The sequence below is a fragment of the Myotis myotis genome, unplaced genomic scaffold, assembly GCF_014108235.1.
Source record: "Myotis myotis isolate mMyoMyo1 unplaced genomic scaffold, mMyoMyo1.p scaffold_m19_p_19, whole genome shotgun sequence".
Lineage (NCBI taxonomy): Eukaryota > Metazoa > Chordata > Mammalia > Chiroptera > Vespertilionidae > Myotis > Myotis myotis.
This window is the reverse complement of record NW_023416323.1, coordinates 622,830-646,657: the sequence shown is the minus strand read 5'-3', so window position 1 is coordinate 646,657 and position 23,828 is coordinate 622,830. Positions and strand designations below refer to the sequence as shown.

Sequence of the window (23,828 nt, the reverse complement as noted above, 5' to 3'; positions counted from 1 at the left end):
AGCCAGCTTTTTTTTTTTTTTTAAATATATTCTATTGATTTTTTCACAGAGAGGAAGGGAGAGAGATAGAAAGCTAGAAACATCGATGAGAGAGAAACATCGATCAGCTGCCTCCTGCACATCTCCCACTGGGGACGTGCCTGCAACCCAGGTACATGCCCTTGACTGGAATCGAACCTGGGACCCTTCAGTCCGCAGGCCGACACTGAGCCAAACCGGTTTCGGCTGAGCCAGCTTTTTAAAACGAAAACATTAATGATGTTGAAGTCCCAGTGTATCCTTCTCAGAGTCCATCCTTTTCCTGCTCCATATCCTGCATTTATTGCTCAGCACCACCACACATTTTCCTACTATTATCATATACAAATGTATCCCCAATAATTTATAACACTGGTTTTGCAGGTTTTCAAGCTTGGTATAAATGACTAGAGGCCCAGTGCATGAAATGCGTGCACTGGTAGGTCCCTAGTGGCTGCCAGCTGCTGGCGAGGCCTCCCTCCCTTCCCCCAGCTGGTCCCACCCCCTGGTCAAACACCTGTATTAACTCCTTGTCAAGGGGACAATTTTCATACTATGCTTTTATTATATAGGATATCGTACTGTGTTAATTCTTCTGCACTTTTTTGTTTTTTGTTTTGTATTAGTTCCCTAGGACTGCTGTAACAAAGGACCACAAACTGAGTGAGTTAAACAACAGGAATTTGTACTCTCACAATTCTGGAGACTCAGAATCCAAAAATCAAGGTGTGGGCAGGGCTATGCTCCCTCTGACCGCTCCAAGGGTGGATCCTTCCTGGCCTCTTCCTGGTTCCTGGTGTTTGTCAGCAACCCTGGCATTCCTGGGCTTATATATGCATCACTCCAGTCTCTGCCTTCGTCATCATGTGGCTTTCCCTGTGAGTGTACCTGTGCCTGTGCCCAAATTTCCAGTCATATTGGGTTTGGGGTCCACCCTAATTCAATATGACCTCATCCAAACTTGGTGACACCTGCAAAAACTCTATTTCTAAATAAGGTCACATTCACAGGCTCCAGAGGACATGAATGGGTGGGGCTGGGGCACTATTCAACCCAGCACACTCACTCATCATGATGTTTCCACAATTCATGATATTGATATGTGTGTCCATTCATTCATCCGAACGGCTGTGTGGGAGTCCTTTGTGAGAGCACAGCACGATTTATTCATCCTTTCTCCTGGCGAGGGCACCTACCTTGTTCCAGTTTTCTCCCTTTCCCAGAAGGCTGCAGTTAGCGTCCTGGAACATGTCTCTTAGAGTTTCTTAGTTCAATATTTTTCAACCTGCCCAACAAGATCCATTAGCGGCTTGTGAAATCAATTTAGTGGGCTGCAAACAATTTTCCCTTTAATGAAATGGAATTAAATAGAATGAAAGATATTAGAACGCATGCGCACAGTCGGGGTAAGGCTCACTTACCCTGGGTAACTCTTTCAGGTGCACAATGTCCTGATGTGAGCAAAAGTGTTTGCAAGCCACATCTCTGAAGGATGTGCAAAGCCGTGAACTTGCCCTGTCAAAGGTCTGATGGGCCCCACCAATGTCACTTGTCCATTGACACTTCCATCAGCTCCTTGTCAACACTTGGCATAGCCGAAAATTTGAATTTTTGCCGGGCCACTGGGGTTTCACCCTATTTTGGGGGAGGAGGAAACTAGGCTGACTCAGAGGTCAGCAACGCAAGAAGCTGGGCGGCCGACCTGGCCACCCGGAGAGCAAACACCCAGTCTCCGCTTAGTCTGAGGTGCAACGTCGAAGATTCCCCAAGTTAATGATTCTCCGTTTCTAAGAGATGGGGGAGGAGGGCTGAGCTCTCATCCTAAACTCTCTCCCCCTCCGTCCCCCTCCAAGGGTTTTTGAAAATCCAGTGAGAAAAATGTAGTTTGACACACAGGTCCCGACAGAGAGTGTTCAATAACTGTTAGGCATTAATATTCTCCTCTGACTCAAAATTCTCTAAATAGGTGTACATCTGCGACCCGAACCTGGCCTGGCCGCCCGGGGGCGTGGCCTGCGGCGGTGGGCGGAGGCACCGCCCGGCCCACAGCGCCCCTGGTGGCCGCCCGGCGCGCAGCGGGGCTGAGCACCTGGCACAGGCGGCGCAGGTTGGTGAGAAAACCACGCTCCCCCAGCTCAGCGCCCAGCAGCGATTTCCTAGGAACCCAAATTCTTTCTTTTTTTTCTTTTCTTTTTAACATATTTTATTGATTTTTTACAGAGAGGAAGGGAGAGGGATAGAGAGTTAGAAACATCCATGAGAGAGAAACATCGACCAGCTGCCTCCTGCACACCCCCTACTGGGGATGTGCCCGCAACCAAGGTACATGAACTTGACTGGAATCGAACCTGGGACCCTTGAGTCCGCAGGCCGACGCTCTATTCACTGAGCCAAACCGGTTAGGGCATCTTTTTAAAAAGATATTGTTATTGATTTCAGAGAGGAAGGGAGAAGGAGAAAGAGAAATATCAATGATGAGAATCGATTGGCTGCCTCCTGCACGCCCCACACTGAGGCTCGAGCCCGCAACCCGAGCATGTGTCTTGACCGGGAATGGAACCCTGACCTCCTGGTTCATAGGTCCACGCTCAACCAACCACTGAGCCACGCCAGCCGGGCTGTCGTCAAAATATATTTTTAATATATTTTTATTGATTTCAGAGCGGAAGGGGAGGGGAGAGAGATAGAAACATCAATAATGAGAGAGAATCGTTTGGCTGCCTCCTGCAGGCCTCACACTGGGGATGGAGCCTGCAACCCAGGCATGTGCCCTTGACCGGAATCGAACCTGGGACCCTTCAGTCCTCAGCCTGACGCTCTATCCACTGAGCCACACGGCCGGGCTGTCACCTAATTCTTGCTCCCCCAGACACCCTCCCCACCAAGCCCTGCTCCTAAGGGACTCGGGGGGTCTGGTCACGCCGTGTTTCCTGCTCGGAGACAAAGGGATCGCACTATCTCCCTGACCCTTCCTCCTAGAAAGCTCAGCTCTGACCTTTACTCCGTGTCAGGACCAGAGATCCAAATCTTCAACGTCACCCGGGAGTGCCAAGTCCCAGTGGTGCCGACAGGACCCAGCCCTGCCCCCGCCCCCAGCAAAAGTCCAGGTCTCCCCCACCCCCCAGGCCCGCAGCCCCTCCCTAACCGGGCCCAGGCATCCTACCTGTGACCCCCTCCCACCCGGGAACCACCGCCCATCGCCAGCCACCGGAGCACCCCACCTGGTGGTCCTTTGGGATCAGACTTCTTTTTTTTTAAGTATATTTTATTGATTTTTTACAGAGAGGAAGGGAGAGGGATAGAGAGTTAGAAACATCGATCAGCTACCTCTTGCACACCCCCCACTGGGGATGTGCCTGCAACCAGTACATGCCCTTGACCGGAATCGAACCCGGGACCATCCAGTCCGCAGGCCGATGCTCTATCCACTGAGCCAAACCAGTCAAGGAATGGGATCAGACTTTCGAACCCTCTCTGTAGGGAACCCGGGTGCCAGCGCCCCAGAACCCGCCCTCTTTGGGGACAAGGTACCTGCTGGCCCCGCCCAGGTTCTCCAGGGCCCGCCCCCACCTGCCTGGGTGGGGCTGCGCCTCTCAGCGCCGCGCCCGGCCCTCCCGCACCCCGGAGCCCATGGCTGCGGCGGCGGCGGCGGCGGCCCCACGGCGGGGCCCGGGGGGAGAGACGCGCTCGCTCGGCCGCGCGGTGCGGCTGCTGCAGCGCCTGCAGGAGCAATGCGGGGACCCCCGGCTGTCCTCGAGCCCCCCGTCGCTGCCGGACCTGCTGCCCCGCACCGCGCAGCTGCTGCGAGAGGTGGCGCACGCCCGGCGGGCGGCGGGCGGAGGCGGCCCCGAGAGTCCCGGGGGTGCGGCGGACTTCCTCGTCCTCTACCTCGCCAACCTGGAGGCCAAGAGCAGGCAGGCGGCAGCGCTCCTGCCGCCCCGGGGCCAGAAGAGTGACAGCGACGAGCTCTTCCGAGAGGGGTCCATGCTCAGGTGAGCGGGGGTCCCATTACGGTGGGATCACCCGGGAGGCCCAGGTCGTGCTCCCCCTCTTCCTCCCTATGACCCAGGACTCCAGCCCCCAGCCCCTCCTCCCTCAGACCCAGGGGTCCAGGCCCCCAGCCCCGCCTCCCTCAGACCCAGGAGTCCAGGCCCCCAGCCCCTCCTCCCTCAGACCCAGGAGTCCAGGCCCCCAGCCCCTCCTCCCTCAGACCCAGGGGTCCAGGCCCCCAGCCCCGCCTCCCTCAGACCCAGGAGTCCAGGCCCCCAGCCACTCCTCCCTCAGACCCAGGAGTCCAGGCCCCCAGCCCCGCCTCCCTCAGACCCAGGAGTCCAGGCCCCCAGCCCCTCCTCCCTCAGACCCAGGAGTCCAGGCCCCCAGCCCCTCCTCCCTCAGACCCAGGAGTCCAGGCCCCCAGCCCCTCCTCCCTCAGACCCAGGAGTCCAGGCCCCCAGCCCCTCCTCCCTCAGGCCCAGGAGTCCAGGCCCCCAGCCCCTCCTCCCTCGGACCCAGGAGTCCAGGTCCCCAGCCCCTCCTCCCTCAGACCCAGGAGTCCAGACCCCCAGCACCTCCTCCCTCAGACCCAGGAGTCCAGCCTCCAGCCTCCTCCTCCCTCAGACCCAGGGGTCCAGGCCCCCAGCCCCTCCTCCCTCAGACCCAGGAATCCAGCCCCCAGCCACTCCTCCCTCAGGCCCAGGAGTCCAGGCCCCCAGCCCCTCCTCCCTCAGACCCAGGAATCCAGCCCCCAGCCCCTCCTCCCTCAGACCCAGGAATCCAGCCCCCAGCCACTCCTCCCTCAGGCCCAGGAGTCCAGCCTCCAGCCTCCTCCTCCCTCAGACCCAGGGGTCCAGGCCCCCAGCCCCTCCTCCCTCAGGCCCAGGAGTCCAGCCTCCAGCCTCCTCCTCCCTCAGACCCAGGAGTCCAGGCCCCAGCCCCTCCTCCCTCAGACCCAGGGGTCCAGGCCCCCAGCCCCTCCTCCCTCAGGCCCAGGAATCCAGCCCCCAGCCCCTTCTCCCTCAGACCCAGGTGTCCAGGCCCCCACCCTCCTCCCTCAGACGCAGGAATCCAGCCCCCAGTCCCTCCTCCCTCAGGCCCAGGAGTCCAGGCCCCCAGCCCCTCCTCCCTCAGACCCAGGAATCCAGCCCCCAGCCCCTCCTCCCTCAGGCCCAGGAGTCCAGGCCCCCAGCCCCTCCTCCCTCGGACCCAGGAGTCCAGGTCCCCAGCCCTCCTCCCTCAGACCCAGGAGTCCAGGTCCCCAGCCCTCCTCCCTCAGACCCAGGAGTCCAGCCTCCAGCCTCCTCCTCCCTCAGACCCAGGGGTCCAGGCCCCCAGCCCCTCCTCCCTCAGACCCAGGAATCCAGCCCCCAGCCACTCCTCCCTCAGGCCCAGGAGTCCAGGCCCCCAGCCCCCTCCTCCCTTAGACCCAGGAGTCCAGCCCCCAGCCCCTCCTCCCTCAGACCCAGGAGTCCAGGCCCCAGCCCCTCCTCCCTCAGACCCAGGAGTCCAGGCCCCCAGCCCCTCCTCCCTTAGACCCAGGAGTCCAGCCCCCAGCCCCTCCTCCCTCAGACCCAGGGATCCAGGCGCCCAGCCCCTCCTCCCTTAGACCCAGGAGTCCAGCCTCCAGCCCCTCCTCCCTCAGACCCTGGAGTCCAGGCCCCCAGCACTTCCTCCTTCAAACCAGGAGTTTAGGCCCCCAAATTGTATTATAAGGAAGTGATAAAAAGAATGTTCTTTATAATAAAATTACTGACATTTCTAATGGAAATGCCAAGGCACAATTACAATTATTCTACAATGCAGGATTGATGAGCCAGACACTTGCACACGAGGAGAGTCACTGTTGCTGGGTCAGTCTTCCCTTGATATATGGGAGAGTTCAATTTCTGTAAAATTCAGTATAAAGCCCTGGTGTTGCTCAGTGGTTAGAGCTTTGGTCTGAGCACTGAAGGGTCACGAGTTCGAGTCCCAGTCCAGGGTTGCAGGTCCAATACCCAGCCCCGGTCAGTCAGGGTGATGGTGGAAGGCAACCCATCAATGTGTCTCTTGCACACCAATGTTTCTCTTTCCCCCCTCCTCCCCTTCCAAGCTCTCTAAAATTCAATGGGGAAAAAATACCTTCAGGTGAAAATTAACAAAAAAATTAATGTGCTCTGACTGCCGAATGTGTGCTGGGTGTGCTAGGCACTTTATGTGCTTGTAAGAATCCTCATCACTCCCCCTGTGAGGGAGGGGCTGTACTTATGCCCATTTCAAAGTTGGGGAAACTGAGGCTTAGGGGGGGAAAAAAGGAACTTGCAAGCCCAGCCCATGTGGCTCAGTGGTTGAGCGTTGATCTATGAACCAGGAGGTCTATGAACCAGGAGGTCACGGTTTGATTCCTGGTCAGGGCACATGCCCAGGTTGTGGGTTCAATCCCCAGTGTGGGATGTGCAGGAGGCGGCTGATCAATGAGTCTCTCTCATCATTGATGTTTCTTTATAGTTTTTTCTTTATATTTTTTATTTTTATCTTTATTGATTTCAGAGAGGAAGGGAGAGGGAGAGAGAGATAGAAACATCAATGATGAGAGAGAATCATTGATCGGCTGCCTCCTGCACTCCCCCCTATTGGGGATGGAGCCCACAACCCGGGCATGTGCCCTTGACCAGAATCGAACCCGGGACCCTTCAGTCCGCAGGCCCACACTCTATCCACTGAGCCAAACCAGCGAGGGCCATCGATGATGTATATATACCGGTATATGTTTTAAAAAGGAATTTGTCAAAAGTCACGGAGCTAGGTGTCAGACTCCCTCTGCTGCTGCCCACGTGCTGATCCGTTCCTGGGGAAGCGGCCGCAGGAGGAAGCAGGGCTGCCCCCAGTGCTGCTCAAACCTGGAGGAAGGCCCCGAGCAAGACCTGCTGGCAGACCCCACGATGCCCTCAGCCCTAGTGTCCCCGGGAGCAACGAGGGAGGCTCCTCCCCTGGCCCCGGCTCTGGGCGTGGAGGCTGAGGATACCGGCCACACGCCTTTCCTTCCGGAGGAGGCAGCAGAGGCTCTGGGAGGGGGCGTCAGGGCCGCAGCAGACAGTGTTGGAACCGACTTCACCCTCCCCGCTGCCTCCGAGGCTGGGGCCTGTGGGTGTTCTCTGCAGGGGGTGGAGGTGTCCGTGGGAGCCCCGGGGTTCAGCCGGTGCTCAGAGCCCATCCCCACAGGCGACAGCTGGCCAAGCTGGCCCTTATCTTCAGCCACATGTACTCAGAGCTGAGCGCGCTCTTCCCCCGGGGAAAGTACTGTGGACACACATACCAGCTCACCAAGTCCGAAGCCCACGCCTTCTGGAGAGAGCATTGCGGAGCCCGGTGAGTGAGCACGGTCCCAGGGGCCCTTAGGGCCCCATCCTGTCCCTGCCCAGGGACCCAGGGGTCCAGGCCCCCAGCCCCTCCTCCCTCACACCCAGGGGTCCAGGCCCCCAGCCCCTCCTCCCTCACACCCAGGGGTCCAGGCCCCCAGCCCCTCCTCCCTCACACCCAGGGGTCCAGGCCCCCGCCCTCCTCCTCACACCCAGGGGTCCAGGCCCCCAGCCCTCCTCCCTCAGACCCAGGGGTCCAGGCCCCCAGCCCCTCCTCCCTCAGACCCAGGGGTCCAGGCCCCCAGCCCCTCCTCCCTCAGACCCAGGGGTCCAACCCCAGCTGCCTCTTTCCTAGATGTCTATCCTAGGCTCCCAGAGGCCTCACTTGCACCCCCGGTGCCCCTCTGCACAGGTGTGTGCTGCCCTGGGCTGAGTTTGAGTCTCTCCTGTGCACCTGCCACCCCGTGGAGTCAGGCTGCACAGCCCTCGCCTTGCGCTCCACCATCGACCTCACCTGCAGTGGCCACGTGTCCGTCTTCGAATTTGACATCTTCACCAGGCTCTTCCAGGTGGGGGAAGGCCAAGCCTGGGGGCCCAGATTCCGGTCCTATGGGAGGAGGGGGCGGGGTCCTTGACTCCTGGGTCCCCGGGGAAGAAGGGTCTGGAGTCTTTTCTGGAAAAGACAGATTCCTGAGGCCCACTGTGGTGTGAGCAAGGTGGCTGGGTGCTTGGACCCTAGGAAGCACCAGGAGAGGGGGCTGCTCCCTCAGCCCCTCCCTGACCCAAGCGCCACCCTCTCCAGCCATGGCCAACCCTCCTCAAGAACTGGCAGCTTCTGGTGGTTGACCACCCAGGCTACATGGCCTTCCTCACGTACGATGAGGTCCGCGCACGCCTGCAGGCCTGCAGGGACAAGCCAGGCAGGTAAAGGGCAGGCCTCGGGGGAGGGGGCTGCCGGGGTGGGGGTGGGGGGTGTCCAGGCTCTTGGTTCTGGGCTGGGAGGTGGTAGAAACCCAGACATCCTTCAGAGAAAACAAGAAAGAAAGAACTGAGGTTCCTGGGATCCTAGAGAGTGGAGAGCCCTGAGGTAGGGTACTGAGTGTCCCCTCCCACCCCACCTCTTCTCCTGAGGCCTCCTGGACCGTCCCATAATCCGGGATCTAAAGGGACAATACCTGCCTGGACTCTGAAGACCCTGCCCCAGGATAAGTTCTGTTTCTGATAGGTCAGAGCCCACACTGTGCCATTTATTAAAATTTTTTGTTAGTAATCCTCACCCAAGGATATTTTTCCATTGATTTTGTAAAATATACTTTTATTGATTTCAGAGAGGAAGGGAGAGGGAGAGAGAGCTAGAAACATCATTGATGAGAGAGAGAGTCATGGATCAGCTGCCTCCTGCACACCCCCACTGAGGACTGAGCCCGTAACCCAGGCATGTGCCCTTGACCAGAATCAAACTTGGGACCCTTCAGTCCGCAGGTCGACGCTCTATCCACTGAGCCAAACCGGCTAGGGCTCCACTGATTTTAAAGAGAGTGGAGAGAGGGAGAGAGAGAGAGAGAGACATTGATGTGAGAGAAAAACATTGATTGGTTGCCTCCAGCATGCACCCCTGGACCGGGAATCAAACCTTTGACCCTTCTGTGTGAAGGATGATGCTTCAACCACTGAGCCACGCTGGCCAGGGCTATTAAATATTTTTAATAGGAATTCCCATATCTGGGGTAGGAGACTGTGAGCCAGACACCTGAGTCCTGAAATTATTTCAAGCCAGGAGCTTTGCGCTGTTGGGTCTCCGCAGAGAGTTAAGAATTGAGGGCTGAGCTCCCTAGAATACCAAGAGGTCAAGGGAACAGGAGGTCAGATTGGTATTTGCAGGGCTGAGGTGCAGGGGCCCCCAGGACAGCACGTGTATTAGCACTTTCCCAGTTGCACTGCAAACTGGTTTAAAGGGAAAGAAAAAGGGACGAATTAATTCACATAATTGAAAAGACCACGTGTCTTTCCAGGCTTCAGGCAGAGCTGGGTCCAGGAGCTCACGTGCCATTGTCAAGAATCGGATCCTGTTTATCTATCCCCAGTCCCTGCTTTCGTCTGTGTTAGCTTGGTTCACAGACATGGTCTCCTCGCGGAGTCTAGAATCCCCAGCTGTATACCCTACCAGCTTAGCTACCCTGCAGAATGGGGTACCTCACTAGAACTCCCAGCAGAAGTCCCAGGGCTGACTCCCATCACTATGGTCAGGGGTCCTGAAGTGCACCGATTGGCCAAGCCAGAATCAACCTTGTCTAAACCCTGGTGATCGAGGAAGTAGGGCAGATAATAATATAAGGCCCATTGCCTAAAAAGCAGGAAGCCGGGTTATAAGGGGGTGAGAACTTAGGCACCTTGATTCCCAACAGTGTGAGGGGCTGGGAAGTCCCAGAAGGGACAGTGCTGACCATCCCCCCCCCCCCCCCATGCTACCTGCCTCTTCCTGCAGCTACATCTTCCGACCCAGCTGCACTCGCCTGGGGCAGTGGGCCATCGGCCACGTGAGCTCAGATGGCAGCATCCTGCAGACCATCCCTCACAACAAACCCCTGTTCAAGGCGCTCCTGGAAGGACAAAAGGAAGGCTTGTGAGTTCCCATCCTGGCAGGGGAGGGTGTCGGCTCGCTGCACTTCGCCCAGCGGACATCATAAACTTGCAATTCTGCAGTGTTCCGGCAGGTGGCAGGCGAGGCCTTGAGGAAGGGGTGCCTTTTCTAGTTCCCACAACGTTGCCATATGGGCCAACAGCAGTTCGGGGAGCGGCGTGGGGAGGTTGAGCACAGCCATTCCTTATCTCACTCGGAGCTTTTGCTGCTAGAGCTCCAGATCGTGTTACAGAAGCCAGACTGTTAGAGCAGAAAGAGAACCGGGCGAATAGCTGAGCTGGTGGTTTTCCTCCCGTAACCTTGGCTGACCCAGGGCCTCTCTCAGGAGCTGCCTTGGGGGCGAGGGGGAAGGCAGGTGAGGTCCGCCCTGGACCTTTCCCCTGAGCCTTCTTAGCAGTCATATCAATGCAATACAACCTGAGATGCATAGAGAGAGATGCAGCCGGTTCTCCTAATTCAGGTGCTCCCGTTCTGCAAAGTTTCAGCGGACACTGAGTTATCCAGTACTGAGCCCGCGCTCCTAGGGGAATACAGGGTTAGTTAGAGTCCTGCCAGACTGCTCACATTTCTGTCGACCAGTCACTACATAAAAACCTTTATGTGTGTTTCTGTTTAAAGAAACACACCTTATGTAATATAGTTCCGGGGTTCTTGTTCCAGCATTAAGAAGGGTTCAGCAATCTGGAGGAGGTTGTGCGTAGATTAAATAGGAGTCCAGAGACGAAGCATAATTTTGAAAGGCATTTGGGGGCCAGAGGAGCCTAGTTTAAAGGGAACTAAGATCTAAGTTCTAAGTTCTCAGGTCTCCTCGTCCCAGGACCCCATGCTTTTTATTAACACAATTTGTCCTGAGGCGAGGCAGAGATACACACTTCAAAGGGTATACACAAGCCTTGTCAGAATGGGGGAATTAGGCTACGGCTGTTCAGGTGTTTGGCCAGTAGGAGGCAATAACATGTAGATTAAGATGCCCTTTAACTGTCTGGCAGCCAAGAAATCAATTTAATGGATCCTATTCAGGCTTGGGGAAATGCCTTTAGCCATTCCCAGATTCAGCCCTGCTGTCATGCTGGAATCGGTCTCCGGCTATGTAGTAGTATATTGGGTTTTAGTTTGTTTTGTTTATTAAATACATTTTTATTTACTTCAGAGAGGAAAGGAGAGAGAGATAGAAACATCCATGATGAGAGAGAGTCATTGATCAGCTACCTCCTGCGCGCTCCACACTGGGGATGAGCCCACCACCCCGGCATGTGCCCTGACTGGGAATCGAACCGTGACCTGGTTCATAGGTTGATGCTCAACCACTGAGCCACGCTGTACTATACTGTATATTGCTGATTCATTAACAGTGAACACACAGCGAAACTAGGCCTTGGGGGCATTTTAAACTCGAGGTCACACACAAAAAAAGCACAAAAATGCGAGAGACACTGAATAGACGGTGAAAAGCACACTGGTTTACGGGATGGGAGTCGAACAAGGTGGGCAAGTGTTGCCGCGTTCAGCCTCACTGGGACCCTGCCTGTTGGGTGCCTGGAGTTTTCTGCCACTGTGCGCGCGTCCACGAACGGCCACACAAGCACCACGGGTATTGATCGGGGGTCACAAATTTTAGTGCATAGGCAAATTTTCAAATACAGAACCCATGAGTCGTAAACATCGGTTGTGTGTCCGTATACATTCATGCACAGACACACACATATTATTGTATTTGACAAACGGGGCGCAGAAAGACAGGCCCACTTGCCCAGGACACACAGTGACGGAACTGACCGGCTGGGATTTGAAGCCAGACAGCCAGGCTCAAAGTACTGGCCCTTTCCCACTCCCATGTCCTCAGTTCCAGGTGGCATCTCCTGGAGAAGGGCGTTCCAGAGTTAAAATAAGAGTGAACACTGTCGATGTCATTAACCTCCCTGCTACACACACACACACACACACCATCACCACCATCACCACCACCGTTTCACAGATGGGAAAATCGAAGCCCTGAGAGAGGGGAAGGGACGCCAGCTCTTTCCACCCCACGGCCAGTCGGCTTTCTGGGTCTGACGTGGATCATAGCAGTTCCCTCTTATTGGTCGTTTATGTGTGGAGAAGGAGTGCTGCACTGTCTTATTTCATCCGTACCGCCCATCTTTGCCCTAAGCATGAGTATGTCCATTTTACAGAAGGGAAAACTGAGGCCAGAGAGGGAGAGTTGCCCAGCCCAGGTCACACAGTGTGTTTGTGGGAGAGCTGCCCCTGTTTGTGGGCCCAGGTCAGGCAGAGCCATCAGCTTTAGGAGACGTGTGACCCCGCTGTTGGTCTGAAGGTGCGGTTCTGACCTCAATGGGAAACCCAAAGGTGCTGAGCCTTCTCGCCTGCCCTGGGTCCTGGAGCTTGGACCTGCCCACAGCCCTGGCCTGCGTCCCTCCGGGCCTCACTGGTGACCTTGGGTAGTCGCCTCTCCCACACTGGGCCTCAGTCTCCAGCTATGAAGCAAGAGGAAGCAGTGTGGGTGTCCAGGAGGGTCCTGGTAGCCCTGCTGGTCCAAGACTCTAGGATCTGGTCCCTCCAGGAATCTGTGACTCAGATGCTGTTATGCTCAAGCCTGAAGACTAGGACGGTGACGTTCTGGGAGAAGGAGGCCTGGACTTTGATCCGTTTCCTGGTTCTCGGTCATCTGATCCATGTTCCCAGGGCTCGAGTCACTTAGGTGATGAGTGCTCAGTCTGTGGGGGTCTGAGGGCCCGTGGCCCTGCCCCAGGAGCCTGCGGGAACATAGCTGGTCCTAGAGAGTGTCGGTTTGAGGAGAGAGGGAGAAAAATTTCCCCAGGCCAGCAAGAGATGTGGGGCAACTGCTCATTCAGGAGCTCTGGGCCCCGGGGTGGGGCCGGGGGAGTCCTTGTTAGTCTGCGGGGGGCGGGCTGGGCCCCCTCTGTAGCCCTCTGTTCCCTCCCCAGCTACCTCTACCCAGATGGGAAGAACCATAACCCAGACCTGACTGAGCTCTGCCACATGGAACCCCATCAGCTCATCTACGTGTCAGAGGTGAAGCTCAGGCCCGTGCCCCGCTCCCCGCCCCACCACACCCCCCGCCCCCCCCCCCCCCCCCCACACACACACACAACACACACACGGCTCAGGAATTCCCTCTCACCGAGTCAGGCCTGGGATCCCAGAGGCCTTGGGGTTTCGTGCTGGTGTGATGGCCATGGGGCCCGAGGTAAATAAATCACTTGGCCTCTCTGAGGTTCTGTTCATTCTCTGGAAAACAGCCCCGCCTGCCACTGCCCAGGGGTTTTCCTGGGGTTAGACCAGGAAATGGTACTTCTGAGGTCAGCAGCACAGCTGATGCGCTTGAGCACTCACAGCCCCTGTCCCTTGGTCTGCGCAGTCACCCCGTGTGTGGAAGAGAAACAAGTACATTTTTTTAAGTGTAAGTATATCCCACACACTGTTTGGGACATACTTACACCTAAAATACCAGACTTTTTCCTTTATTCTTTGTGCTTCTGAAAATCAACTGTAACAGGGCATCCTGTATTTTTTAACATCACCCAAGGGATGGTTTTTTAGAGATAAAGGAAGAGAGAGAGAAACATCCATCGGCTGCCTCCCATAGGCCCCCCCAACCAGGTATCGAACCCGCAACCGGGGCATGTGTGCTGACCAGTCATCGATCCTGCAACCTTTTGGTGCACGGAACGGCACTCCAAGCGCATCCGGTAATTTTAGTGGCTAAATCTGGCAACCCTGAGAGCCGGCTACCCCAGGGAACACATCTCACAGCTCCGGGTACATGTAGGAGGTAGCAGACACGCCCTGGAACCTGGGAGAGGGTCGGGGGCTGGCCCGGAGGCTCGGGCCCTTCTCCTGTGGCCCGGCTCTGTGCCCCTGGCTGACGTCACCACCGTCCATCTCCTCACCTGCCAGGAGCAGCTGCAGCTGTACTGGGCCATGAACTCCACCTTCGAGCTCTGTAAGATCTGTGCTGAGGCCAACAAGGACGTGAGGATCGAGCCCTGTGGGCACCTGCTGTGTAGCCGCTGCCTGGCCGCCTGGCAGGTGGGTCTCCCCTCTCCTGAAGGGTCTCCCCTATGTCTCAGGGATCAGATGGGAAAACGGAGGCCCAAGAAAGCAGGGACTCGCTCAGGGTCACTCAGGAGCGAGGGCCTGGAGCCTGGCTGGCTGTGTCTGTGTGTCTGTCCCTGTCTCACTCTGCCGCTGTCACCTCTGCTTCTCCTTCTCCGGCTACATTATTCATGGACAGAGCTCCTCCCTTCCCTCGCTGGGCAACCTGGGGCCTGTGGCTTCACCTCTCTGAGCCTCCGCCTCGTCTCTGGAGAACGGAGCTGACCCTGGTCACCTCCCAGACCCACAGTGAGGGTCCAAGCCCTCAGGGAAGGCCCCTTGGGGAGTGGAGCTGAGGCCGGTGCATGACATCACCTACTTTTTACTGTAATGTAAATGCCTGACATTAAGCTGAGTCATCCATTTCAAAGATACCCATTTCCAGTAAACAAATTGCTAGATGTATGACACAGCAAAACTAAGAGATAAGGAACCAGGCTGCCCCCACCCATGAAGTTCCCCTTTATTTTATTTATTTATTTAATACTAGAGGCCCGGTGCAGGAATTTGTGCACGGGTGGGGGCGGGCCCCGCATGGGGATCAAACGGTGTTGAGGGGCCCTGGGAGGGCTCCAGGGCATGTCCAGCCTCTCTTGCTCAGTCCCAATCAGCCGGACCCCAGCAGCAAGCTAACCTACCAGTTGGAGCGTCTGCCCTCTGCAGTGCACATATAGCGACTGGTCAACCTTTGACTGTCTGCCCCCTGGTGGTCAGTGCACGTCATAGTGAGTGGTTGAACAGTCTTAGCATATCATTAGCATATTATGCTTTGATTGGTTGAATGGAGGACCGGACACTTAGCATATTAGGCTTTTATTATATAGAATTTGTTATAGATTTCAGAGAGAGAGGAAGGGAAAGGGAGAGCAAGATAGAAACATCAATGAGAGAGAATCATGGATCAGCTGCCTCCTGCATGCCCCCCACTGGGGATCGAGCCCCCAACCCGGGCTTGTGCCCTGACTAGGAATCGAACCGTGGCCTCCTGGTTCATAGATCAAAGCTCAACCACTGACCCACGCCGGCCGGGCTGAAGTTCCCCAGTAGAAAGCCCTGGGGAACCTACTTAAGTGACCCAGGCTTTTTCCTTTCTACACCCTAATTCCTGCTCCTGTGATTTTTTTGTTTTTAACCCTCACTTGAGGATATGGTTTTTAAAAAATTGATTTGAGAAAGAAACATTGATGAGTTGCCTACTCTGTGCCCCCGAGGGATGGAGCTGGGATCGAGCCCACAACCCAGGCATGTACCCTAACCGGGTGGGACCTGAAACCCTTTTGTTGTACCGGACGATGCTCCAGCCAACTGTGCCACCCGCCCAGGGCCGCTCCTATGCTTGAAGTTCACCAATGAAAAGTGAACCCTTGCCCAACCGGTGTGGCTCAGTGACTGAGCGTCGACCTTTGAACCAAGAGGGCTTGATCCCCAGTGGGGGGTACACAGGAGGCAGCCAATCCATGATTCTCTCTCATCATTGATGTTTCTCCCTCTTCCTTCCTCTCTGAAATCAATTTAAAAAATTGTTTTAAGTGAACCTTTGCCCTAGCCAGTGTGGGCCAGTGGTTAGAGTGTTGGTCCACAGCCTGAAAGCTTGTGGGTCTGATTCTGGTCAAGGGCACGTACACGTTGGTTGCACATGCAGGAGGCAACCAGTCGATGTGTCTCTCTCACATCAATGTTTCTCTCTCTGTCTCTCTCTCTCCCTTCCACTCTCTCTAAAACCCAATGGAAAAAAATACCCTCTGGTGAGGATTAACAACAACAAAAGAAAAGTGAACCCACCAAACCCTAACCACCCCACTTGGCCCCTAAGAAAGGCAGACCCCATGTCCATGCACCCTCCCGCGACCTCCTTGTGTCGCCTTGGGTATGCCTCGTGCCCTCCAGGATCTGAGTAATGAATCTCGTCCTCCCAAGTTCCCTGATGGCTTTTGCTGAGGTGCATCCTGCGGCCATAATAAGAACCACCAGGGCTGGTCCAGCCACAACACTGGCCCCGGTTGGGGGGAGGTATCTCTGGGGGCGAGTGTCTCAGGCCTTCCTCGCCCATAGCATCACCGTCCATAGCTGGGGCCCACACTCTGGCTCCCCATTTGTGCACACCCCTGGCCTCGGGCTCTGGTCCAGTCCCTCCTTCCTGTCCTGCGTCTCTCTCCATGGCTCCCCCCTCCCTCCTCTCCGTGGGCCTCCCTCTGTCTGTCCTCCCCACCTCACTCTGCTGGAGATGAAGGCCCTGTGGTCCCAGAGGACTTGGAGAAGAACCGGGAGACGCTGACTCCCTCCCCCCCACCCCCCGCCCCCAGCAATCAGACAGCCAGGCCTGCCCCTTCTGCCGAAGCCAGATCAAGGGCCGAGAGGTCGTGAGTATCCGTCGGTCCCAAGGGAGGCGAGCGGAAGCCAGGGCCACCGCTGAGGACTCAGGGAGCAGCGATGTCCAGGAAAACAGCGAGGACGAGCTGGGGCAGGTAAGCAGTGCCAGGCGGGAGCCGGAACTAAAATTCTGGGGCCCGAGGGAGAAGGGGGCTGGGGGGCCAGACTCCTGGGTCTGAGGGAGGAGGGGCTGGTGACAGGATTCTGGAGTCCTAGGGGCCTGTTCCCCTGGGACTATGGCTCCTCCAGTCTGAACCCTCCTGTGGGTTAGACTCTGCCTTATTCTCCATTATTTCTGCAATGTCTGGAACAGGCCTGGTGCTGGGACGCCAGGCAGGAAGACATAACCCCCTGTCTCCCCTAGGTGGTCCCCTCAGCGCCCCCACTGCCCCCTCGCCTGGATCTGCCTCCTGAGCATCCCAGAAGTAAAGGCCAGCTGAAGGTGGTGAGTGAGGCACTGGTCGGAGGTGGGCAGCTGGGGTCTCCTTCAACCACAGGGTCCCTAGTCCAGCCAGGCCCTCGGGGGTGCCAGGCACTCACTCTCGGCCCCCGTTGACAAGGTGCTGTGTAATTTGGCATCCATCCCTCTAAGGCCTCTTCTCTTGTGCTCATCCTCCCTCGTCCCCCATCACCGGCTTCCTGGCTCTCCTTCCAGCATCCCGGGCAGGTCCTGCCTGCCCCAGGGCCTTTGCACAAGTGGTTCCTTCTGCCTGGATCTCCTTTATCCAGGCTCACTTTCTCATCCTCTCCTTCCTTCTGTGCCCACCCTATTGACCACAGAGCCCCAGTCCTGCCAAGCCCCTGCCCGCTGCGTTCTCAGACTTCTCCTCATCACCTGGCAGAGGGGACAGTTCCTGTTGTCTGTAACCATCAGCGGGTTATCACTCTCCTGAAGATGAGGACTTTGCCTTATTCTCCTGACACTGCCCGAGACTAGAACAGTGCCTGACACCTAGTAGGTGCTCAGTAAATAGATGTCGAGCCCGGCCGGTGTGGCGCAGTGGTTGAGCGTCAACCTATGAAACAGGCATCCCCAGTCAGAGCACAAGCCCAGGTTGCAGGCTTGATCCCTCGTAGGGGGCGTGCAGGAGGCAGCCGATCAGTGATTCCCTATCATTGATGTTCCCCCTTCTCGTTCCCTCTCCCTTCCTCTCTGAAATCAATAGAAATATATTTAATAAATAAATCAGTAGATGTTGAATGAGCAAGTGGAACTGAGTCTTCCCAACAGCCCGATGCCATCGAGAATGTTCCTCTCCTCGTTCTTCAGGGGAACAGAGCCCAGAGAGGCGACTGCGGCTGCCCAAACCCACACGGCCCAGAAGAGGAAAAGTCAGTGTCGGGGCCTTAAAATCACCCCCTTATCTTCCAAGGGAGCCCAGCCTCGCTTCCTTCTCCCCCGACCCTGTACCTCCCACCCCAGGGTTTTCCGAGACCCTGGCCCACTGGAGAGGGGCAGGTCTCTGAGAGCATCTCAGGCTGAGTACACACAGATTCAATCGATACCGGCTGACTTCAAACAAACAACTCAGGAAGTCCGGGAACATTATTCTACCACAGCAAACAAGAGAGCCAGCAGGAAGGGGGGGTGGGGGGGGGCGAGGGAGTGTGACCAGCCAGGGAAGCTAAAAACAGATCCCAACCTGCAGCCAAAAGCAAATGGAAACATTAGGAGCCACTCAGCCGGCTCCCCGAGGACAATGAGGGGGACAGAGCCAGAACGGCAGGCTGAGGGGTACTGCTGGCCACGTGGCCACCCCTTTGCCTAGGCTGTGCCCTCCGCCCGGCATGCCCTTTCCTCTTCTCCCCAAGCCCTGCCTGATTCCGAGGGCAGGCAACTCCTACTCCTTCATTCTTCAAAGCACGGCAGGCCAGGCGGCCCCGGTTTCCCAGCAAGGTGACTGTCATAGTGAGAACAGCTCATGTGTGACTCCCTTTTCCCGAACAATGACTGGCACTGCTTTGTGAAAAAATATTTCTAATTAGAGTTGGCATTACAACATAGTGGTTCAAGTCTAGTAACCATCTGTCACTGTGCAAAGTTATTACACTATTATTTTTTTAATCTATTTTTATTGATTTCAGAGAGGAAGGGATAGGGAGAGAGAGATAGAAACATCAATGATGAGAGAGAATCATTGATCGGCCGCCTCCTGCACGCCCCACTCTGGGGATCGAGCCGGCAACCCAGGCATGTGCCCCGACCGGGTTAATTGAACCGTGACCTCTTGGTTCACAGGTCGACGCTCAGCCGCTGAGCCACACCAGCCAGGCACGGTATTATTGACTCTATTCTCTGAGGGGCACCTGGCACTGCTGTTTAATGTCTTCACTTAATTGTCCTGGAAACTCAATGAGATGGGTACTGTTATGATCCCTACTGTGCAGGGGGAACACTGATGCTCAGAGGGCTCAAGGTCACCCCACTTGAAGGTGACGGTCAGGACTGAAACCAAGGCCCCTGACTCTAGATTCCAGAGCCCATCCTCTTCTGTGAGCCTCAGTTCCCTTGTCTGTAAAATGGGTGTGATGCCAGTTCCCGCCTGTGGGGCTGCTGCGGGCCCTGGGTGTGTGGAGCTGTGTTAACCCTTTGTACGCCATAAGCGTCTATAGATGCTTTAAAATCTTTTTGTGTGTGTGAGAATTTTCAACTGAAAATATTCAAGAGCACCCAAATTGTGAGTAATATTTATTTATTTTTATTGATTTCAGAGAGGAAGGGACAGGGAGAGAGAGACAGAAACATCAATGATGAGAGAGTCTCATTGATCCGCTGCCTCCTGCACGCCCCCCACTGGGGATTGAGCCCGTAACCCGGGCATGTGCCCTTGACCGAAATCAATCCCGGGACACTTCAGTCCACAGGCTGATGCTCTATCCACTGACCCAAACCGGCTAGGGCATAATATATTTATTTTTATAATATTCATTGCAGCCCTAGCCGGTTTGGCTCAGTGGATAGAGCATCAACTTGCGGACTCAAGGGTCCCAGGTTCGATTCCAGTCAAGGGCAGTTACCTGGGTTGCAGGCTCAATCCCCAGCCACAGTTTGAATGAATGGGTGTGTGGGTGGGTGGATGGATGGATGGGTAGGTGGGTGTGTGTGTTTGGGGCGGGGGAGTAGATGGATGGACAAACAAATTAAAACTTCTTCCTACTCAAGCCAGAGGTCTTAGGGGAAAAACAGCATGTTCTTGGAACAAGACCCTATCCCCACCCCCAGCTCCCCTCCACCACTGTTACCCTGTCCGGGCCTGTGACATGAAGTACAGCGGCAGCTCAGCTATAAAATTTCTTCATCTCCTTCCCTCCAGGGGCCTCCGGCCTTCCCCAAACTTCGGGCCCCTCTTATTTTGCCAAAAATTAGGACCTCGGCCTCAGCCTCAGCCCCACGGGACATCACCTCCAGGCCCCGGGCCAGGGAGGGAGCCGCAAAGTAAGTGAAGAGGGTAGCCGGGGCCCCCAACTCCTGGGTCTGAGGGAAGAGGGTGTGGGAGCGGAAGGGAAACATTGGTTCTAAAAAATCAACAGCCCCCCTCAAACTCCCCATTACAGAAACTCTTAAAGGGAAGGTCACCCCTCTAGCTGCTCCTGTGGGGCCCATGATCGCTGCCCAGACCTGGAGGCCAGGTGAGCCCCCCACCCTGCCCCGGTGCCCTCCCATGGCCCTCCCACCCCACCCCACCGCGATATGATATTATTTATCTAAGTCACCTCTTTCTCCGCCTCACAGGGCACAAGATCTGCTGCTAAAGGGGCCCCGGTGGCTTCCCGGCTGGAAGGGGGGTTTATGAAGCAGAAATAAACTGCCACTGCCCAGCCTGGTCTGTCCTCCGGTGTGTGGAGAGCGTGCAGCGGCCACTAGGGGGCAGCTTGGCATCGGGAACGCATGGGCCCTGAGCCCTGAGCCCCACCTGGTTACCCCAGAGCTCTGAGATCAGAAAGCCCCAAATGGGGGACCCAGCTCCTCCTCCACGCTGGCCAGGAGTCCAGGCCCCCAGCCCCTCCTCCCTCAGACCCAGGAATCTGCACCTCCCTAGCCTCCTCCCTCAGATCCAGGAGTCCAGGCTCCCAGCCCTCCTCCCTCAGACCCAGGAATTCAAACTCCCAAGTTCTCAGAGAGAGAAAGCTTACCCCCTTTCCCCATCATGGCAAAAAATCCCCGAAGTCAGACCCAGGCACCCAAGTTCTAAGTCCCTTCGTCAAAAAGAGCACACATTCCCCTTAGAGCTATGTCCCCAGTCTTGCCACATCTGTTCTCATCTCTCTCTCTCTGTTTTGTTTTGTTAATCCTCACCTGAGGATGTTTTTCCCGTTGCTTTTTAGATAGAGTGGAAGGGAGGGAGGGAGACAGAGAGAGAAACGTCCATGTGTCATCGAATAATTGCCTCCCACATGTCCCCCAAGATCAAGCCTGCAACCAAGGCATGTGCCCTTGACTGGGATCGAACCCGGGACCCTTCAGTCCGAGGGCCGACGGTCTGTCCAATGAACCAAACAGGCTAGGGCTCATCCCTCTCTCTTTATTCCTCTCTGGGAGCCTTCTCCCAGAGTAACAGTGACTTCTGGTCTAAATCAAGCTGGGCAAGTTTAAGGCAGGCCCCTACCCTGAGCCCCTACCCTGTGCCCAGCCCTGGCTGGACAACGCTGAGCATGAAGCAGTAATCACTGCCCCCTGGGCTTACAATCCAATGGGAGAGACAGACCCATCCCCGACAGTGGTGATCCAGAGTGGGCAGGGCTAGGATGGGGGAGCCCAGAGTGGGCAGCTGACCCAGCCTTGGAGGTCAAGGAGGGCTTCCAGGAGGAAGGGATGTCCAAGCTGAAACTGAAGGGATGAGCAGAAGGTATTCCAGCGTAAATGGAGCTGGAACTGTGCACCACAGATTTCGTTTCAAAGCAACAGAAGCCGCCTCTGGGGCAGAAAGGAAATTGATTGAGAGGAGTTGAGATCGATCGCTCACAGAATCCTGGAAGTGATTAGAGAACCCGAATTGGAAAGTGAGCAGCAACACCGGCCGCTGGCCTCAAACCATTGCCACAGTCACGCCACAGAACCGGTCTGACGAGGATATACTGGTGACCACTGGACACTTGTCACCTCACCTCTGCTGCCCCAGAAGCAGGCTGTGTCTGCTAGCTGTTGCTCAGAACAAATGACACTGAAATTTATTGGCAAACAATAACCATTATTACCTCTCACTAGAGGCCAGGTGCACAAAAATCTGTGCACTTGGGGGGGGTCCCTCAGCCCGGCCTGTGCCCTCTCGCAGTCTGGGAACTCTTGGGGGGTATCCACCTGCTGGCTTAGGCCCGCTCCCTGGGGATCGGGCCTAAGCTGGCAGTCAGACATCCCTCTGGCAGTCCAGGAGCCCTTGGGGGATGTCCACTTGCCAGTGGGGAGCAGGCCTAAGCTGCAGTTGGACATCCTTAGCACTGCTGAGGAGGCGGGAGAGGCTCCCACCACCACTGCTGTGCTGGCAGCCATCAGCCTGGCTTGTGGCTGAGCAGAGCTCCCCCTGTGGGAGCGCACTGACCATCAGGGGGCAGCTCCTGCATTGAGCATCTGCCCCCTGGTGGTCAGTGTGTGTCATAGTGACCAGTCATTCCCAGTCATTCTGCTTTTAGGGTCAATTTGCATATTACCCTTTTATTGTATAGGATAAAGGCCTGGTGCATGGGTGGGGGCCAGCTGGTTTGCCCTGAAGGGTGTCCTGGATTAGGGTGGGGGTCCCGCTGGGGTGCCTGGCGAGCCTGGGTGAGGGGCTGAGGGCTGTTTTCAGGCTGTCCACGCTCCCCCTCTCTCCCTCCCGCCCCCGGCAACCCTTTTTTTCTTTTTTCTGGGATTTATTTGTCTTCTATAATTGAAGCTTTGTAGCCTTGAGCGGAGCCCAGGTCCGGCCAGGGCAGGCGGGAAGCTTGGCTTCCTCCATCACCGGGGCAACCCAAGCCTCCTTCCGCTCCAGCTCCGTGGCCAAGGCCATCTTAGTTGGGTTAATTTGCATACTTGCTCCTAATTGGCTTGTGGGCATGGCTTGAGCATAGCAGAGGGATGGTTAATTTGCATGTTTCTCTTTTATTATATAGGACTAAAGGCCCGGTGCACAAAAATTTGTGCACTCGGGGGGAAGGGGGGGTCCCTCAGTCTGGCCTGTGCCCTCTCGCAGTCTGGGACCCCTCGAGAGATAACGCCCTGCTGGCTTAGGCCTGCTCCCGGGTGGCAGAGGGCAGGCCCAATCCCTAGGTGCAGCCCCTGGTTGGGCTCAGAGCAGGGCCGATTGGGGAGTTGGGGCACCACCCCCTGTCATGCACAGAGCAGGGCGGATTGGGAGGTTGCGATGGCACCCTCAGTCACGCTCAGGGTAGGGCCGATTGGGGGGTTGGGGCACTGCCCGCTGTCACGCTCAAGGCAGGGTCGATGGGGAGGTTGCGGCGCCACCCCCTGTCACGCACAGAGCAGGGCCCATCAAGGGGTTGGGGAGCTCCCCCCTGTCACTCACAGAGTAGGGCCAATAGGAGAGTTGGGGCACCGCCCCCTGTCACACAGAGCAGGGAGGATCAGGGGGCTGGGGCGCCACCCTCTATGACCCACAGAGCAGGGCCAATCAGGGGGTTGGGGCACCGCCACTGTCACACTCAGGGCAGGGCCGATGGGGAGGTTATGGCTCTACCCCGTCACACACAGAGCAGGGCCTGTGGGGGCAGAGGTTGGGGCACCCCCCTCTATCACCCACAGAGCAGGGCCGATCAGGGGGTTGGGGAACCGCCACTCTCACACTCAGGGCAGGGCCGATGAGGAGGTTATGACTCTACCCTGTCACACACAGAGCAGGGCCGATCAGGGGGTTGGGGAGCTCCCCCATATCAAGCACAGAGCAGGGTTGATCAGGAGGTTGGGGCGCCTTCCCCTGTCACAAACAGAGCAGGGCAGATAGGGAGGTTGTGGCCCCGCCCCCTGTCACACACAGAGCCGCAGGGTGATCAGGGGGTTTGGGCGCTGCCCCCTGTCATGCTGATCCTGGTGCCGGGAGGCCTCGCAGCTCCGCTGATGCCGGTGCTGGGAGGCATATTACCCTTTTACTATATAGGATAGAGGCCTGGTTCATGGGTGGGGCTGGCTGGTTTGCCCTGAAGGGTGTCCTGGATCAGGGTGGGGGTCCCCACTGGGGTGCCTGGCCAGCCTGGGTGAGGGGATGATGGCTGTTTGCAGCTGGTCACACACCCTTCAGGATGGGGGTCCCCACTGGGGTGCCTGGCCAGCCTGGGTGAGGGGATGATGGCTGTTTGCAGCTGGTCACACACCCTTCAGGATGGGGGTCCCCACTGGGGTGCCTGGCCAGTCTGGGTGA

General features: G+C 56.6%; 1 protein-coding gene across 5 annotated transcripts; it reads left to right on the top strand.

Annotated features, from left to right (window-relative positions):
• Positions 1-3,615: 3,615 nt before the first annotated feature.
• On the top strand, positions 3,616-20,303 carry CBLC (Cbl proto-oncogene C). 5 transcript variants are annotated; one of them, XM_036346577.1, is made up of 13 exons: positions 3,616-4,010; positions 7,213-7,359; positions 7,762-7,918; positions 8,152-8,273; positions 9,835-9,972; positions 12,939-13,026; positions 13,912-14,043; positions 16,413-16,574; positions 16,844-16,924; positions 18,719-18,756; positions 19,794-19,915; positions 20,035-20,109; positions 20,213-20,303. In XM_036346577.1, exons 1-13 carry the CDS (start codon positions 3,649-3,651, stop codon positions 20,230-20,232), a joined length of 1,644 nt encoding a protein of 547 aa, XP_036202470.1. In that variant the 5' UTR covers positions 3,616-3,648; the 3' UTR covers positions 20,233-20,303. The 5 variants fall into 5 exon arrangements, 3 of the variants coding, with proteins under 3 accessions (XP_036202470.1, XP_036202471.1, XP_036202472.1); XR_004973671.1 differs by lacking the exon at positions 18,719-18,756 and having other exon boundaries at positions 3,617-4,010; positions 20,213-20,298; XM_036346578.1 differs by lacking the exon at positions 18,719-18,756 and having other exon boundaries at positions 3,617-4,010; positions 19,847-19,915.
• The last annotated feature ends 3,525 nt before the right edge of the window (positions 20,304-23,828 follow it).

Excerpts from the sequence above, each read along its gene's own strand:
- CBLC (XM_036346577.1), top strand. The coding sequence starts at position 3,649 with ATGGCTGCGGCGGCGGCGGCGGCGGCCCCACGGCGGGGCCCGGGGGGA. Across the intron at positions 4,011-7,212 it reads CGAGAGGGGTCCATGCTCAG|GCGACAGCTGGCCAAGCTGG; the intron begins GTGAGCGGGGGT and ends CCATCCCCACAG. Across the intron at positions 16,925-18,718 it reads GTAAAGGCCAGCTGAAGGTG|GTCGACGCTCAGCCGCTGAG; the intron begins GTGAGTGAGGCA and ends CTTGGTTCACAG.